The following is a 17,287-nucleotide window of genomic DNA, read 5'->3' on the forward strand; positions in this document are numbered from 1 at the left end:
TTTACAAGACAATAATTGGCCTCACTTTGGGAATGACCATTTTCCAATAAAATCAGTGCAGAACCAGTATTTGCAAAGGGTGAAAAAAGTGACACAAATACCATGAAACCTCCTACTGGCCCAGGACATAGCCAGATATCTCCAAACACTAGTTTGGAAGCATTTGGTGATTGTGGCTCCAAGTATTCAGAGAGGGCATTCAAACTCCTTCAGATTTTTGCCGTGTTGACTCAGAAGCTTTTCAACTCCGCTTGCCACCAAGCCTAACTGACATTGGCATTAATAAGGTGAAGCTGCTGCACCAGCAGGATGTGAAATGACAGCTGTTGCAAGATGGTTACCTCGAGGTGAATGAAACACCCTTGTCACTCTCCTGTAATAATCCAAAACATTCCGGTGGCCTTCCTGGTAGCTCAGGTGATTTAAAATATTATTGCAGAGGTGCCAGGGTCCTGAGGGCACTAACAGGCTTTGAGGGCTTCTACCCACACCTTCTGCCCATGGGCCAGGGACCCTCATTTCAGCTCACCGCTGGGCAATGTCATAGTGCTGGTCTCCAGCCGTGTGACAGCTATGCCTGCACCTGGCCATAGACCTTGCTGTCCTACCTCAGACCTACTTGGCCACTGTGGACTTGCTAGCAATCAATAAACTGCATCTGACCCTGGTTACTGTTATTGGGCCTGATCCTGACACTGATGAGTGTTCCTGGCTTGACCTCAGACCTGCCTTATCAGCACAAGCTTGCCTGACAATCCAGACTCTGGGCTGCCCTCAGCTGCCCTCCCTAGGTCTGCCTCACTTGGGGACCATGGGGCAGGTGCTGCCATGTTGTCATGCTCATCTCCCGGCTCCCTCTCCCACAGGGAGCAGCCGGTCTTCTCTACTCCCTGGCAAGAGATTTGAAATAGAAAAGATGGCCATCAAGAAGCACAGAAATGGCAAAGGAAACACCAGAAAGCCCTTCTTTTGTCAAATATAAACCACCTAAAGGCAGGAGAATATTGGAAGGATGACATTGCAGACCAAGCTGACCTGCACAAGTCAGGTTTGGTGGGGTTGGGAGATCCTGTGAGCAGCTCAGGAACAAAGTGCTAGGCCCCTAAGGAAAAAATGCAATGGCTGTCATGCAGTTACTGCTCATCTCACTGCCTCAAACACATTTGCAGATAAACAACCATTCTTTCCCATACCAAGACGCTGACTTGTAGGCACTGGCACCTCACAGATTATAAAGAGAAGAGCTGCAGGTGTTATGTGAGTACCTTCAAATACAAGTCACAAGGCCCCTCCGCCTGGAAACACCGGAAATCACAAGGCTGGAGATAGCACCGTAAAGCTGGGCAGATGGCATCCTCTTGGCCTAAACAAATCACAGTCCCACACCTATGCTCTGTCACACAATGATCTTGCACGTCACATGCAGACCACGGGCCCCAGCAAGTCACAGGCTTGAACAAGACCCTCACATTCTGGGGTGTGTAACTTATGGACAATCCTGCTGTATTGAAAACCTGCCTGCAGTATGCTGGGCAAATTAAATACAGGCTCATTCTTGCGATTCTGACCAGGATATCCCAAGGAGGCAGAAGAGTTAGGTTAGAAATCAAATATTTATGCTTTCAGCAAAAAAAACCCCAAAAAACCAAAAAACAAGTCTCTTGCAGAGAGGATGAAATAGTCATGGGAGGATCGGCTAGGTGGGTGAAGTTGTCTGGAGAAGAGGGTGGGAGGGGAGGAAGCAGGCATGCGGACCGGCAGGCACCAGGTGGCAGGAAGGCTTTGTACCTGGATGGATGGGTGGAATGGGCGCTTCCCCCGAAGCATAGCTGACCACTTGGCCAGTAAAGCTGGCTGATCCTGAGAGAAGCAGAAAGGAAAACAAGAAGTACACAGAACAGAGAGAAAGCATGTGCCAGGTCACTCAGAGAGCAAAGCTGCAAGCTTCCTTCGAGCCTATTTGTTAAAGGAACCCCCCCCCTCCGCACCATGATTACAGAGTTAAACGCTTGGCAATGCCGTTTGGCAGTGCTGTACTAGTAATTACTCTGGACGCTAACCTGCTCATTACGCCTTACTGAAGCCTCCACAGCCTTTGCATCAGCCCTGCACAGGTGACAGCTGCAAAAATGGTGGGCCACAACTAAAACCAACACTTAAAAGTTTTAAAAATAAAATACTCCATTTTGTCCATCTGAGATTTATTTCAAATTTTTTATTAAAGATTTTGACTTTTTGTCCCCTGGGTTACAGAAAAACACTGAATATCTAAAGACTTTTCTTCTGTATTCCCCACCCAGCCTTGTATGTTTGGAAGGAGGCTTATAGCTTCTCAACAAATCTAGACTCCTTACCATGTTAAATTAAGTCCTCTTAATCAGACATTGAAAGTTCTGAAAAGCTGCTGTAAATTTGACAGGAAAAAAAATGTTGCAAAATTAAACAGAACAGTTAATACATTTGCTTTCCCTTGATATGTCTCCTCTATGTTGAGTTATGCCAGCAGTGATTCTATTTTTCGGAAGCAGAACAGCCCAAGTCAAAATTATTTCTTATTAACCCATTCTTTGCTGCCCCGTACTACAGGACAGTTACTCAGGCCCTCCTAGTGTGACTATCACAGATTTACAGCACTGGGTTAAGTTAACTATGAATTACAAATCTGCTATTTTTTAAGAAAACCAATTTTGGTGATTCCTTTTAAGCAGAGGTTGTTCAGATCAGCCTACTGTAATACCACATGACTGTTCAGTATAGATTGCCTTTGTTGTGTTCTGCTTTGTTCTCCAGAACAGAAATTTTTCCCTGACCCTGGTCTTGTCAAATTTCATTAGTCAAACAGGTTTGTTCCAGCACGAGATGTGGATGGCAGACTATGGCACTAAGGAACAGTGGACCAGGATGTGGCACCGTTATACGTCACTGTGGTCATTCCTACTGGCAAGGCCACATACTGTGGGATACACAAAATTCCAGAAAAGATCTAAATCTGAATGTGTTTGTCCCTAGAGCAATAGCCACATTTCAGACTGGATGATTATATTCCGCCTCCACCTCCATACCCTTCCAGCTGCTTGATACACACAGAGTTAATCCTTTCAATCCTGGACTGCTGCAAAAGTTGCCTCATGCTTTTACATGTTTGATGTGTTTTAATCCATAACTGGCTGCATTTTAGTATAAGGGTTGACGTAGCTAGAGTATGTAAACTAGTTCAGATGAAAAAGATCATTTTTTTCTGAAGTTGCCATTGCTATGATTGTTTCTTATATCCTTACACTTGTTAGGATCTTATGTTAGGCAGTCACAGGAAATAACCAGTCTTCTTCTGTCACAGCTGGGACAGGACATTATTATTTTGGTATTTGGTGGTCTAAAATGGGGAGACATTTAACTCCTCCCACTAATAAGCATATTTCTTCCCAGTAAAAAAGAAGTTCCAATCCATGACCAAGAAAAAACATATTTTTCTGAAGGAGCTTTATACTGTTCATAACAGAAGAAGGATTTTTGATTTTTTTTTCTTTTTTTTTTTTTAGCAAGTTGACATGTTTTCCACCTGTGAAAAAGATGAGTCATAGCTCATGAAGGCATGAGCATTTTTTTCTTCCTATGTTAATGCCGTACAAATTTTTCTTTCTGTCTCCCAAAGAGCTTTGACTTCTGCTTGCAGATTGACAGCTCTGGCAATAGATGCTCTTTGTAAAAGCAGTAAGTAGTAAAAAGAGGCTCTGCCTGATTTACCCAGCCCTCTCTGATGCTCCTCTAGTTGTAAGATGACCACGAATAAGTCCCTATGACCCAGTCTGTCACTAGAACTTCCACAGTGAGGTGTCAACGCATTGTCTGTGACGTTTTGGGCGAGGTACCTGTCCATACAAACACTTACACAATGGAGGAATCACTTACTGATTGTCTACAAGCTGCCAGAGAGGATATTAGAGCTCTTAATCATACCTTAATATTCTCATTGTGAATGCCAGAGTTAGAGATAGCCTGGAATCGCATGGCCTTATAGCTGATTTCTGCGGTCAGTTGCTGGATGATTTTCTGCACCTCCTCCACGGCTTTGGAAACCAGGTAATGTCGCTGTTCCACCTGTCAGTTCCAAGAAAGACACTTCATATTACAGGTAACTGTGGTCTTTGTCTCCAGCAGGAAACAGACAATCAACTTAAAGCATCCTGAAACATTTGCCCTTGTGCTGCACTGGGAATAAAACTTACTGTTCCCTGAGAGTTACAACCAACATACCATGAGAGAGCGCTGGTAAACACTGAAGGCCAACACTCAGGACTGCTGAGCATTAATTGATGCCAATACCATTGGATGGAAGGGAAAGAGTTCACTACATGGATAAATTTGTTATCAACCAGCTACAGTCTCATTCTTTATCCATCTGATGCAGAAAACCCAGTTGTTCCCCTGCATATACTAGCCATTCTCAGAGCCAGGGTACGTTTCATTCCAAGAGTTGACGAGATTTCAAGAATTGCAGATACTCTGTACATTAGTCAGGTTGCAGGTGTATGTGACAGCATTTAGATGCCTACATCATATGTTGAAAGTATCCATAGTCTTCATACCTGAAGTACAGATGAGAGTCCACTCCTAGATGGTGAGAAACTATCTTTCCAAAGCTGGTCCCACTGGGAACTAGGCGTTTGTGTGACTTGATGGATAGTTCTTCAATCCAAGCAGTAGTAGCACAATTATTTATTGAAAATTATTTCAATGGAAGCTCTGAGTCTTGGAAAGACTGAAGTGAAGGATGGATAACTCAGAAAAATAAAAGATGAACCTGAACCTTCATGTCAGACTAAAAATAAATGGAGCATAAGGGGATCATGTCATGGTTTAACTTCAGCCGGTAACTAAGCACCATGCAGCTGCTTGCTCATCCCTCCTCCCTGTAAGGGGACAGGGAGGAGAAGGGAAAAAACCCCAACCTTGTGGGTTGAGATAAAGACAGTTTAATAGGATAACAACATATGATGATAATAATAATATATATATATATATAAAAACAAGTGATGCACAAATGCAATTGCTCACCACATGTGGAAGGAAAAAAGCAAACCCCGATGCCCAGTCTGTTTCTGAGTAGCGAGTCCGCCTCCTGGCTAGCTTCCCAACTAAATACAGAGCATGACATTACATGGTAGGGAATATCCCTTTGGCCAGAGTCAGCTGTCCTGGCTGTGCTCTCCCAGCTTCTTGTGCACATGGCAGGGCATGAAAAGCTGAAAAGTCCTTGACTTAGTGTAAACACTACAACTACTTAGCAACAACTAAACACATCAGTGTGTTATCGACATTATTCTCATACTAAATCCAAAACACAGCACTATACCAACTACTAGAAAGAAAATTAACTCTGTCTCAGCCAAAACCAGGACAGATGGTCAAAATCCAAACAAAGAGATTCAATAGGAGGAACATGAAGGAACCATGTTAGTAAAGTACATATTTAAATATTTCCCAAAGATCCTTACACATTTACCAAAGTGAGGAGATTCACCCACTGTTAATGAAGTTCATGAACATATTCCTCATTATTTATTCATCTAGAATTACCTACACACAGTTAGATATGAATACTGTTTACTGTCCTTTTTTGCATCCTAATGCTTTCTCTTATTTGGTTGCAAATTTTGCTTTAATTTTTCTTAGTTTTGTTTTTTCCTCACCATATTCTACTAAATCTCATTGTTTGCAGGCAATAAAAAAAAATACAGAAACATATGGGAGCTTTGAAAGACCTAGATCAGGAAAAGAAAACCCACCTGAAGCTAGAACTATAACCCCAGTTGGGCTATTTGCAGGTATGAAACAAGACTGTTAGATCATTCATAGCTGGGCTAAAGTGAATGATCAGACATAATTGCCACAGTCAAACATAATTGCTACAGTCTTTTGTTATTATGAAAGACCAAAGCAAAAGCATATGGAGGAAATTCTCCACTGTGAGGGTGGTGAGGCACTGGAACAGGTTGCCCAGAGAAGCTGTGGATGCCCCATCCCTGGAAGTGTTCAAGGCCGGGCTGGATGGGGTTGTGGGCAACCTGGTCTAGTGGAGGGTGTCCCTGCCCATGGCAGGGGGGTTGGAACTAGATGATCTTTGAGGTCCTTTCCAACCCAAACCATTCTGTGATTCTGTTCTAAACCTCCTGTGTCCTGCTTGCATAGCATGTTCTTCAGCATCTAAACACCACTCCAATCCCTTTTAGAAAGTACTACTGACAAGCACTTCATTGAATGTCCTTTTGGACACCTTTATGTGAAATGTTGAATTGTCAGACAAAACACTCAGGCATGTTGAAATGTGTCCCCAAGCTCTGAGAGGTGACAAATAGATTCACTTCAACACCGTGGACCATACAATGGACTAAAAAGGACTACAAGCAGTTGCCATGAAATCTTTAAGAGAGTATAGACTCTCAAAAAAATGATTAAGGGAGGTACCACTAAATATCTCTTTCTGCATGCACTCCTCATCACTGGGGCAGGGATAAAAGAACAAAGGAGATGTGACAGATGGTGCTAACTGTTGCTAAGCACAATTAGCTCCCTAATAATGCTATTGGAAGATACAACCTTCCTACAGAAGAGAAGGCATAAAAATCGAAAGACGGAACGTGAGTGAATGCAGCTTCTGAAGAGCAAAGGCATTTATCTAAGATGTCCTTAGCAGCAGCACGAACACATTGTGAGAAGAGACAGAATAAGCTTTTTGTTGGACAGCCACTTCTACCACCTACTAGCATTCCCTTTACCAGGTCTTAACTTTGGAAATCATGCCAAAACAAAGGCACAAAACCAGAACAACAAGGTCAATTAAGGTTTTATTATGGAGGAAGAAAACAGGACTGAGATTTACTGGAGAATGTTAAGAACATTTGGATTTGTTCTTATTTACCCAGTCACATCCATTCCCTATGCACTTGAGTTTTTCCTTTGCTGCGTGGTTTAAGGAAGAAGTCTTTGGTATCATAGAGATTCATTGCACCAGATGGCCTATTTTCAAAAACAGGCAGCATTTTACCGGCAGAACTGTGGCTGCCTGAAGGTTAGGCAGCCTCACTTGGACAGGAGACTCAGGAGCAGGCAGAAACTAGGAATCCATCAGAGCTGGAGGGCTGCTAGAAAACAGACTTTCAGTGGAACCTAAAATATTGGCAACTATGAACCTCACTTATCAGTTTCTTCTGTTCCCTGAACTTATGGCAGTCATACGAGCATCTTCTGTTCCCTCCTTTGTAGTTCTGCTTTATAAATTTTCTGAGAAGCGTTCACTATTATAGCTCACTGAACTGATTCTGATGGAATGATTTTCCAGTGCACAACACTGCATGGCTGAAAAGTGAAAGTTCTCACAGAAATACACCTACTTGTCACCAAAATATTTCCATAGAGAAAACAAATCTTTCTTACCAGTCCTTTCATGGTACTAGAACATTTCATCCTTTACAGAAAAGAGAGCCTTACAGTTTTCCATTCTGAAATGTTTTTTCACTTTGGTGTCTTGCATTTTGTTGAGGAAAGCAGACTATAAAATAGGAAATAGCTAAGTACTGTGATGAAACATGTCAGCTTTAAAAAGTCTTATGGGTCACTTAGAGTTACTTTTATTAAACAGCATTGTTTCATTGATGATTTTATTCTGTTTTACTTAATTTGATAATGGGGGAAAAAAAAAAGAGTGCTGGAATATCTCATAAAATAAAAAATGTGGTTCCAGCCTGCATTTGCTAGTAAGGCATGTTACTTTAATCCTGGTACACAGAGAAGTATCCTTAGCTGAGGTGACCAACTGATGGGTGAATTCTAACAATATCTGTCTCTCTAACTCCTACATGCATCTTTCTTAGAGGCAACCCCTGGTGGGGTTTTGGTCCTGTTTCTGTCAAGCCAAGACCACTGGACAAGGAGAGAGGCAAGGACCTTTCTTGAGACTAAATGCTGGCAATTACAGCTAGTGTCACATCTGGAATTCCAGATCGGGAGCAAAAATTCAGGGCATCTGAAGAAAAGGACAAGCACTTTGAAAAAGTAGGCTACAAGCTGAGATCTCTGATAACATTCTGCAGCAGAAACCTAGAAATCTCATTAGAAATACAGTTCTCCTGAAACTTCACCCAGTCTTGTCTCAGAAATGAAGACAGCAGGCAAGCAACTAACTGTCAAGTTTGGCACCCTTCAGAATCAACACCTAGTGTGGGAGACAGAAAATCTGGACAGATAAAGGCTTACCTTGCTCTGGATGTAGATTTCTACATCTTCATCTGTGAACGGTTTCATGGCAAGATGGTCTTTGCTGCTGTCTAAAGTGTGAATTCGCTCTTCACTCGTTCACCTGCCTCTGGAAGTTGAGAGACACTCAGAGCGAGCTGCTCAGAGCCTTCTTGCCCTGTGAAGCTCAGGTTACCTAATTCCTCTGTGGATGAAGAAGATGAGGGAGAAGCAAGGAAGTACACCTATTTTTAAAAATTGTTTTCCTCCCTGAGTTACAAAGGTGACATCCAGCTGCTTCAGAAAACTTGCTCCAATTATTATTTTCTAACTTCAATCATTATTATTCATCTTATTACTTTTAAATGGTGGGTCTTGCATGCAGGCACACACAAAAATATCCCAGCTACTGTTCTGTTTCAGGGCAGATGTGGAAGTGCCTTTCAGATTGCACTGCAGATTCAGTATGCTCGTGCACAGCATTATTATGCCACAAATACTTCCCTGCCTCACTAGCCCTTCACTGAACCATTTGTAAAACTCTCAGCTATCCTTTCTTGACTTCAATCCACCCACTTTCTGTCTCAAACTGCATGGGTATTTTTACATGCAGATCATTCATTTGGTTGCAGCCTCTGCTCCCCTCTCCTCCTATCTCCTCTCTCTCTCTCTCTCTGGCTGTATTGACAGTAAATATACTGCAGCCTGTCCCCTCCTGTAGTTTGCTTTGCTTTCTTTACAGTAAACAGACAGAAAGTTGTCTCTCGTTTTCTGCCAGCAGCTCAGCTAACAACCATATATAGATAATTCAGAGGGAAAAATAATTGATTGGGCCTCATCGATCCAGTGAGGGTTGGTGGCTTTTAGAAAAAAAGGTACATCAGCGCATGGAAAGGATTGATGGAGTATAGACATGAGATCCCATGCTGCTAAGTGTCCCTTATTAAGGAAGGCATACTCCACTTTCGAGTAAAATCATTATTTCCTCCTGGAAACTGAGCTTTGATATCCCTTAATTGATTTATTACCTCTACAGCAGCTGGCAAAAGGCAGCAGTTGGGTAGGCACTGGGTGCTACCTCAGGGCAGGCACTGTTGTTGCTAGTTATCTTTCATGATGTTCCTTATTAACAGTCAAATACTAAGTACATTAATAGAGTATCAATACCTGCAGGACATCTGATTCCCAGAATCTACAAATCAAACCTTTCTCTGTGCCTCCGAGGCATCTGCCTTCATCTTTTTCCTGTGGGACTTGGAGACTCTTTCACAAAGACATGTAGGCATTTACTTCCCAAACTAACTTCCATGGGAGTTGGGCACTGAAAAAGATGATGGTTCCCCCCAATTTTTGGGGAACAATACCTCATCCTTCCTCACTTCAGGACTTACCTGGGGGCTAGCAGTATATGCAAGCTCTGCTGGGGAAGCCAGACAAAAGGCAGGATCTGAAAGAAGGTGTGTGGAACAACAAGTTAGGAAGGACTTGTAGGCAGGTTGGATGGACGGAAGTCCAAGCAGAGTGTGCAAGGGAGGAGAATGAGCCTTTTAAATGGTCAGATTCTATTGTCCCTCAACAACATGTCCCTAAACCCCTTGTGCTCCCTCAGGCAGCTAGCTGTATATACAGAAGACAACTTCCTTAATACTGCCATGCATTCCTTTAATACCCAGAACCTCAGATGTGCACAGCAAACAAGTCCAGCCCCCCGCAATGATCCTTAACACTACCATACCCATTAATTTAATACCCAGAATCTCAGATGTGTATTAGGAAGGAAGGGGAGATCATAGAATCATAGAGTAGTTTGGGTTGGAAGGGGCCTTTAAAGGTCATCTAGTCCAACCTCCCCTGCAATGAGCAGGGACATCTTCAACCAGATCAGGTTGCTCAGAGCCCCATCCAACCTGACCTTGAATGTTTCCCGGGATGGGGCATTTGCCGCTTCTCTGGGCAACCTGTTAACAGTGTCTCACCACCCTCATTGTAAAAAATTTCTTCCTTCTACCTAGTCTAAATCTACCCTCTTTTAGTTTAAAACCATGACCCCTTGTCCTGTCACTACACTCCCTGATAAACAGTCCCTTCTCCAGCTTTCCTGTAGGCCCCTTCAGGTACTGGTAAGCCGCAATTAGATCTCCCTGGAGCCTTCTCTTCTCCAGGGTGAACAACCCCAACTCTCTCAGCCTGCCCTCACAGCAGAGGTGCTCCAGCCCTCTGATCAGCTTCGTGGCCCTCCTCTGGACTCTCTCCAACAGCTCCATGTCTCTCCTGTACTGGGGCCCCCAGAGCTGGACACAGTACTCCAGGTGGGTCACACTAGGATGGAGTAGAGAGGCAGAATCACTTCCCTTTATCTGCTGGTCACACTTCTTTTGATGCAGCCCAGGATACAGTTGGCTTTCTGGGCTATGAGCATGCATTGCTGGGTCATGTTGAGCTTCTCGCCCACCAACATCCCCAAGTCCTTCTCCGCAGGGCTTCCCTTCATCACCCAGCCTGTATTGATACTGGGGGTATGGGTCTCACTTTCTTGCACCTATAAAGTGTCTCCTCATGACAGCTGTCCAGAGTCACAGGTGCTGGCAGACAGATGAAGATCACGGGTTTCGTTATTTTTCTTGTATATAATAACACACCTTGTGTTTATAAGTCTTTTTGTATTGGGAAGCACTTCTCCAAGAGGGTCTGCATGTCCCCAGCTCCCCCTCCTCATAGTGAGGGAAGGTAGCATAAAGTCTTGGACAAGGACTACCTTTTTTGTTTATATTCAAGCATATTTAAGTTCAAGCCCAAGTTTAGGATGAAGCCCAAGGATCTGAGCAACAGTTCCTGCCTGCTCCTGCCATCTGAAGAGAATAAATAACTTTCCCTTACCATCACTGTTAAGGAGGTACAAGGGGAGATGGCTGAGGAAAAATCAACCAGAAATCCAGTATCAAATGTAACAAACACAGGTTTTTCTCAACTCCGAAAACTCCTTGCTCCAGCTGTAAGAATTTGCTGCTTCATAATTTCCTTGGACTTCAATGAATCCAAAGAAAGAAAGAAGGAGAAGAGCAGTTACAAGAACTGGATGCAGGAGATAATAGCAGATGGACGACTTACACTGAATGCCTGTGGATTTTATTATGGTACTTATAGGATGAGAAGAGTACTGTTTGATTGACAGAAAACACTGCAACCGGTAAAGGCCCTTACACCGACAGCAAAATACAGTACAGGTTAGAGTGGCAATAAGCCCTTCTATAAAGGGAAGGGCAGCATAGTGGCATGGGAGACAGCAGCCAGACTCAACCTCACTGAGGAAAACAGACCTCACAAGGACTCATGACAACCATATAGCACAAAACACGGGAGAAAAGTAGAGGCAAATGGCCATGTGTGAGGAGATAACATTGCTGTGGGGAAAAACTTCTATCAGAAGGGAAGAAGACAGAGAAAGGGGAGTGCAGAGAAACATCTGCAGAGATAAAAGAGGACATAGACCCAAAGTGGGAAGAATCCATGCTCCTCTAGGGTGCTGAGATGTGGTCTTGTTGCAGTGAAACCTTCGTCTATGTTCAGCCAGTAGTCATGGCTTTTGCCCCTCACCCCATTCAAAGCTCAGGATTTCTAGCTTGCTGCTTTTTTTTTTTCCTTTTTGTTTTTTCTCTCCAATTAACTAGCAAAATTATGGAAGCAAACGCATGCTCCAGGTTGGTCCTTCTCAGGAAGCATCTATCCTGACAGTGCTTGTATAGGAAAATAAGATTACAAATGGAGAAATCTTGAGACAGACCCAAGCTCCAAATGCTCATAAACAATCTCCTAATAAAACTTCTCCTCTGAACCTACAACTTAATGTCCATGCACATCAACAAGAGGGAGTGAAGAAAGGCTATTTCTTGTTCCTTACTCTGAGAAGCACAGAAGGAAAGAACACCCTCCTTGTCACTTAGATGCTCCTCCTTTCTCCAGGACCAGGCATATTTTGTTCCTTGAAAGAGACTTGTTCGCTGCTGCACAGCTCACAGTCCCTGTGCAGGGGAGGCCACGGACTGACACAGAAATGTCTCTTCACAGAGTGTTGGCCAGGGCCATGCGTTCCCATCCAGCTCTCCCAAGTGTCAGCCTGACAGCTGAGCCAGCCATGGACTGAACGGGTAGGAAAAACACACAACTGCTTCATGGAGATACAAAGCACTGTACTGAAGCCAGGCAATGACATGAAGACGCAAACAGAAAAGGCTTCTTCAGTTCTAGTTAGCTCACAATCCATCAGATATCATGGATCTGAGCCCTGTAAAGAGCTTTTGAGTTTTGTTAATTTAATAAATTAAATTCCCCAAGTATATTTATTTCTAAGGAGATTCCCATCTGCACTGAGAATGGCTACCTTTCTGACACCTCTGAATCCCTTTCTTTTTTCTTGAATTTTGAAAGACACTTAAGCCTCCACTGGGGTCTGGGCATATTTCTGAGAGGGGGACTCACCCTCAGACAGTTCTTGCTGAGGGCACTGCAACCTTCCTTCCCTCTTGTGTGTCCCTCAGGAGGTTATCAGGATCACTTACATAGCTAGCTGACCACAGACAGTCCCCCAAATTCTGTTTGATGAGCATCCATTGCTGTTCTCAAGCATTTTCAAATCACGCTTTGATATCTTGGTCTTCTCAACTCACAGTTCCCTGCCTGCTGATCTGAAATGCTTCACCTCTCTTACATCCCCTCATTTGTTTTATTTCAGTGCCCACCTCATAGCACCTTCTAATGGAGTTCTGTGGTGGGCTGACCCTGCCTGGGGGCCAGGTGCCCACCAGAGCCACTCTATCACTCCCCTCGTTCACTAAACAGGGGAGAAAAGGTATAACGAAAAGCTTATGGGTCGAGATAAGGACAGGGAGAGATCACTCACTAATTATTGTCACGAGCAAACCAGACTGAACTTAGAGAGGAAATTCATCTAATTTATTACCCAACAAAACAGAGTAGAGGAATGAGAAATAAACTAAAATCTTAAAACACCTCCCCCCACCCCTCCCATCTTCCCGGGCTCAACTTCACTCCCGGCTTCAACCTCCGCCCCCCTCAGTGGCACAGGGGGACGGGGAATGGGAGTTACGGTCAGTTGATGACACATTGATTCTGGCGCTTCCTCATCCTCATGGGGAGGACTCCTCTCATCGTTCCCCTGCTCCAGCGTGGGGTCCCTCTCATGGGAGACAGTCCTTCACGAACTTCTCCAACGTGAGTCTCTCCCACGGGCTACAGTTCTTAATGAACTGCTCCAGCGTGGGTCTCTCCCACGGGGTGCAGACCTTCAGGAGCAGACTGCTCCAGTGTGGGGTCCCCCACAGGGTCACAAGTCCTGCCAGCAAACCTGCTCTGGCGTGGGCTCCTCTCTCCATGGATCCACAGGTCCTGCCAGGAGCTTGCTCCAGCATGGGCTTCCCACGGGCCACAGCCTCCTTCAGGTGTCTCGACCTGCTCCAGTGTGGGGTCCTCCACGGGCTGCAGGTGGAATCTCTACACCCCCTCATCCTTCCTCCATGGGCTGCAGGGGGACAGCCTGCTTCACCATGGTCTTCACCACGGACTGCAGGGGAAACTCTGCTCCGGCTCCTGGAGCACCTCCTGCCCCTCCTTCTGCACTGACCTTGGTGTCTGCAGAGTTCCTTACATCTTCTCACTCCTCTCTCGGGCTGCAAAAGCCCTCTCTAACTGGTTTTCTCTTTCTTAAATATGTTATCACAGAGGCGCTGATTGGCTTGGCCTTGGCCAGCGGCGGGTCCGTCTTGGAGCCGGCTGGCATTGGCTCTGTCAGACACAGGGGAAGCTTCTAGCAGCTTCTCACAGAAGCCACCCCTGTCGCCCCCCTGCTACCAAAACGTTGTCACGCAAACCCAATACAAGTTCAGTTTGTGGCTAATTTCCTTTGTGCTTGTGTCTTCATGTGCTTATCAGTATTCTTCTAAGAAGATTTAGGGATTTCCTAGTATCTCCAAAATTATTGAATCTATTATATATCATCTTTATTCATGCCTTTCACAATATCCAGAACTGCATATGACTGCAGATCTGGGAAACCCACATAAAAGTATTCTGTGAATATATACCTTGAATGGTATTAGATTGGCTCTGTATCTTCTGAAGCAGTCAGCTACTGATGCTTTCCATGCTTGCCTCGCTTTTCTTTCTTCACTCTTCAGTTTCATAGATATGACAAATATATTTCAAGTCTACAATCAAAATTCATCTGAACTGTGAACTGTACAACAATAAAAAAAAATCACCAACATCATGCAAATAAGAGCAGTAATATTAACTGTGTGGGGAAGTCCAATATCGTGGCATTTTCTGTTTGGCAACTATTTAGAAAAACTACTCATACGGAACAGTAAGCATGTATTAAAAAGGCTCTACTACATCACACAAATGAGTCAGTCCAATGTACCACTTGTGACTCACAGATGATCTGCAGTGGCAAAAAATAAGCCCAGATGAAGATGCTGCCTTCCAGATGAAATACAACCCTTTATTTGCAGTTGCTAATGATGACCCATCACTTCTTGCTCTAATTACCAGAGGCATTAAGTCTGTTGCATTAGCTGAAGCATGTACTTGGGTCAAGAGAGACTACCAAAACAAATCATCGCAGTAGATTTAATAATCTCTGACAGTTCTGCCTTCTTAAACTGTTGCCCCATTTCTCCCCATTAGTGGATTAAGTGACTGTACAAAATGAGTAATTGTAGCTTGAATCCCCTATAACATTTATGCTGTAACAGTCTTTAGCAGTGATGGTTCACTACTGTTCAGAGTATCCATTCAGAGGATTATAGCATAAGATAATCAGGCTTTTTTGGGGCACAAGTTCTGTGAATTTACTCAAGTTTTTTTTCACTTTGTCTTTTAACAAGCAGATACAGGCAAAGAGGATGCTTCAATGACAAAGGCCTAGGATGGACTACAGGGAAAAGAAAGCGCTGCTAATTCACTGTGACAGCATCAGAATCACATATGGATGCCAAATTGAAATACTTCTCCAACTCATTCCCACCCCTCACCAATCAATACTTGGCAAGCTCAAAAATGCTCCAAATGCCTGCGCTGCTTGTTCTCACTGCCACACGTTCTCACATTAGCCTTGGGCATGCGCTTCATATCAAGTAAGTTAAAGGTTTATATCCTTTCCAAACTAAGCATAGCATTGGATCAGGTCCAGTGGTTTATCAAGCCTGGTATCTTTTTTCCATTCGTGGCCAGACTGGACACGTCAGATAAAGGCAGATAGCTTTTGCTAGAAATGATTTCTCTCAATCTGGGAAGAGTTTTGAAATCCAAAATTATTTACAACCTGAATCTTTTCAGGCTGCAGTGTTGCATTTCCAAAGAAAGTGATCACTCCAGGATCACTAGCTGAGGATGCAGTAAATTCTGAAAAATGCTGAGATTATGATGCTGCTGCCCACCACTGACCAGCCTCAACTAGCAAATTCGCAAGAGTCCAGTCAGTGTTGCAGCTGTTGTTAAGAAACAAGCCACTTGGTAGCAAACACAAGACATGTAGCAGGACTTCTAGTGTTGCCAAGATCACTGGCACACAGTGTGATGAGCTGTTCAGAGAGTCTGGAAATTTCCAAGTTCATAATGGTGAGCTCAGTGGGGGGTAAGAGCTTGGGAGCCCTGGCTGCATCAGCTCTGAGGCTCTCAGGAGAGTTGACTGAGATGTTAGGCAAGGAAAACTGGCATTCTGAGTTCTAAATCCATGTATTGTCCTCTGGAAGTTCACCGAAATAGTACAAGTTTAGTGCATCATGATTTAAACATAAAATATTTCATTAGACCATTTCCAAGCATCTGCAAAGGATATTTTTCCTCTATCACTATGTTTTATCCATCACTAAACTACATCCACTGATCTATTGTTTCAATCAGGATGTCCCACCACCCTGAAAAACTATCTGTGGCTAACATTCATAAAAACAGGAGCCTTCCAGCACTTTTATTTATATACCTAGGTAAATGGCCTGAATGCCAAAAAGGAAATACTCAATACCAAGAAGCTCTCACCGATTTAAACACATGGTTAGAACAGCAGCATCTGGAGAAAACATGATGTTTGGCAGAGCACAGTGTAGCTGGAAAAACATTTAGCACTGGAAGTCTTGGCAGGTGAGAAAAAGCTGCCTCATTTTTGATGTCAGCATAGGTTTGCTTGGCTCTTGGTAGACGGATTATTTTCAGCTGTCAAGAAAAGGACTTTAAATCTAGAGGCACGATAACTCTGGGACAGATAGTCCACAGCCGAGATTTACAAGAGCCAAAACCAAGAAGCACACTTGCAATGATGCTCTGTCTATATGAGCGGTTGAATCAGACCGGAACACAGCATCTCCAGGAGTTGGCATTTTTTCCGTGGCTGCCCTCCAGAGCACAAAAAATGTTAGCTTGTATTATTTTTATACTTCACTGTTGTGTCCAAATTGACCCAATTCAGAACTTATTGCTTGAGTCCATGGCAGTTTGAAGCAAATTGAATAAATCACCAGTGCTAAGTGAGAATAGTCACTCCAACACAAACTCACTTGGGAGAGAGAAGATTCACACTGGCATCCCTGTTTATGTGCTTCATCCAGTGACTGACTAGTAAAAAATGTACAAGTGTTCACTGGAGCCAGAACAAGAAACTAGGTCTCATATCTCACAGACCAATGACAGCTATATCCTTGAGATCTATTTCTTCCTATTGATGAAAACATAATTATTGCAGAAGAAACAGGTCAGCTTCAGCAAGCAGTTGAGAAGGGTCTCCAGACCCAAAGAGCCTGGTTCTTGGGAGCTATTTCTGAATGCTGGGAGATATATTTGTATGGGAGGGGAGTGAGATTAAAAAAACTCACAAAACAACAACAAAACACAAAAAACAAAGTGAAGAATTCAGCAAGAGCTTGAACAACATTAAAGCAGCTGTGGTTCTGTACACTCTTGGTTAGCAGTATGGACAATATACTGTAAAAGTTGTCTAACCAAACTTCCCAGCTCTTGTCATGTCACATACACAGGTAACAGA

The 17,287-nt window shown here is 43.6% G+C and overlaps 1 protein-coding gene across 5 annotated transcripts in view; it reads right to left on the bottom strand.

Annotated features, from left to right (window-relative positions):
- MAB21L3 (mab-21 like 3) overlaps positions 1 to 17,287 on the bottom strand; it is a 37,281-nt gene that overhangs the window by 8,951 nt on the left and 11,043 nt on the right. For 3 of the 5 annotated variants that reach the window (XM_075765135.1, XM_075765130.1, XM_075765137.1), the window contains exons 1-2: positions 8,254 to 10,267; positions 3,958 to 4,098 (exon numbers count right to left, since the gene is read on the bottom strand). In XM_075765135.1, the coding sequence (XP_075621250.1) occupies positions 3,958 to 4,098; positions 8,254 to 8,301 (189 nt within the window). In that variant the 5' untranslated portion in view covers positions 8,302 to 10,267. Of the gene's footprint in view, positions 1 to 1,788; positions 1,861 to 3,957; positions 4,099 to 4,586; positions 10,268 to 14,330; positions 14,418 to 17,287 lie in introns of those variants that run through there. The other 2 variants (XM_075765120.1, XM_075765136.1) reach the window with 2 other exon arrangements.

Source organism: Balearica regulorum, chromosome 1 (assembly GCF_011004875.1).
Source record: "Balearica regulorum gibbericeps isolate bBalReg1 chromosome 1, bBalReg1.pri, whole genome shotgun sequence".
Classification (NCBI taxonomy): domain Eukaryota; kingdom Metazoa; phylum Chordata; class Aves; order Gruiformes; family Gruidae; genus Balearica; species Balearica regulorum.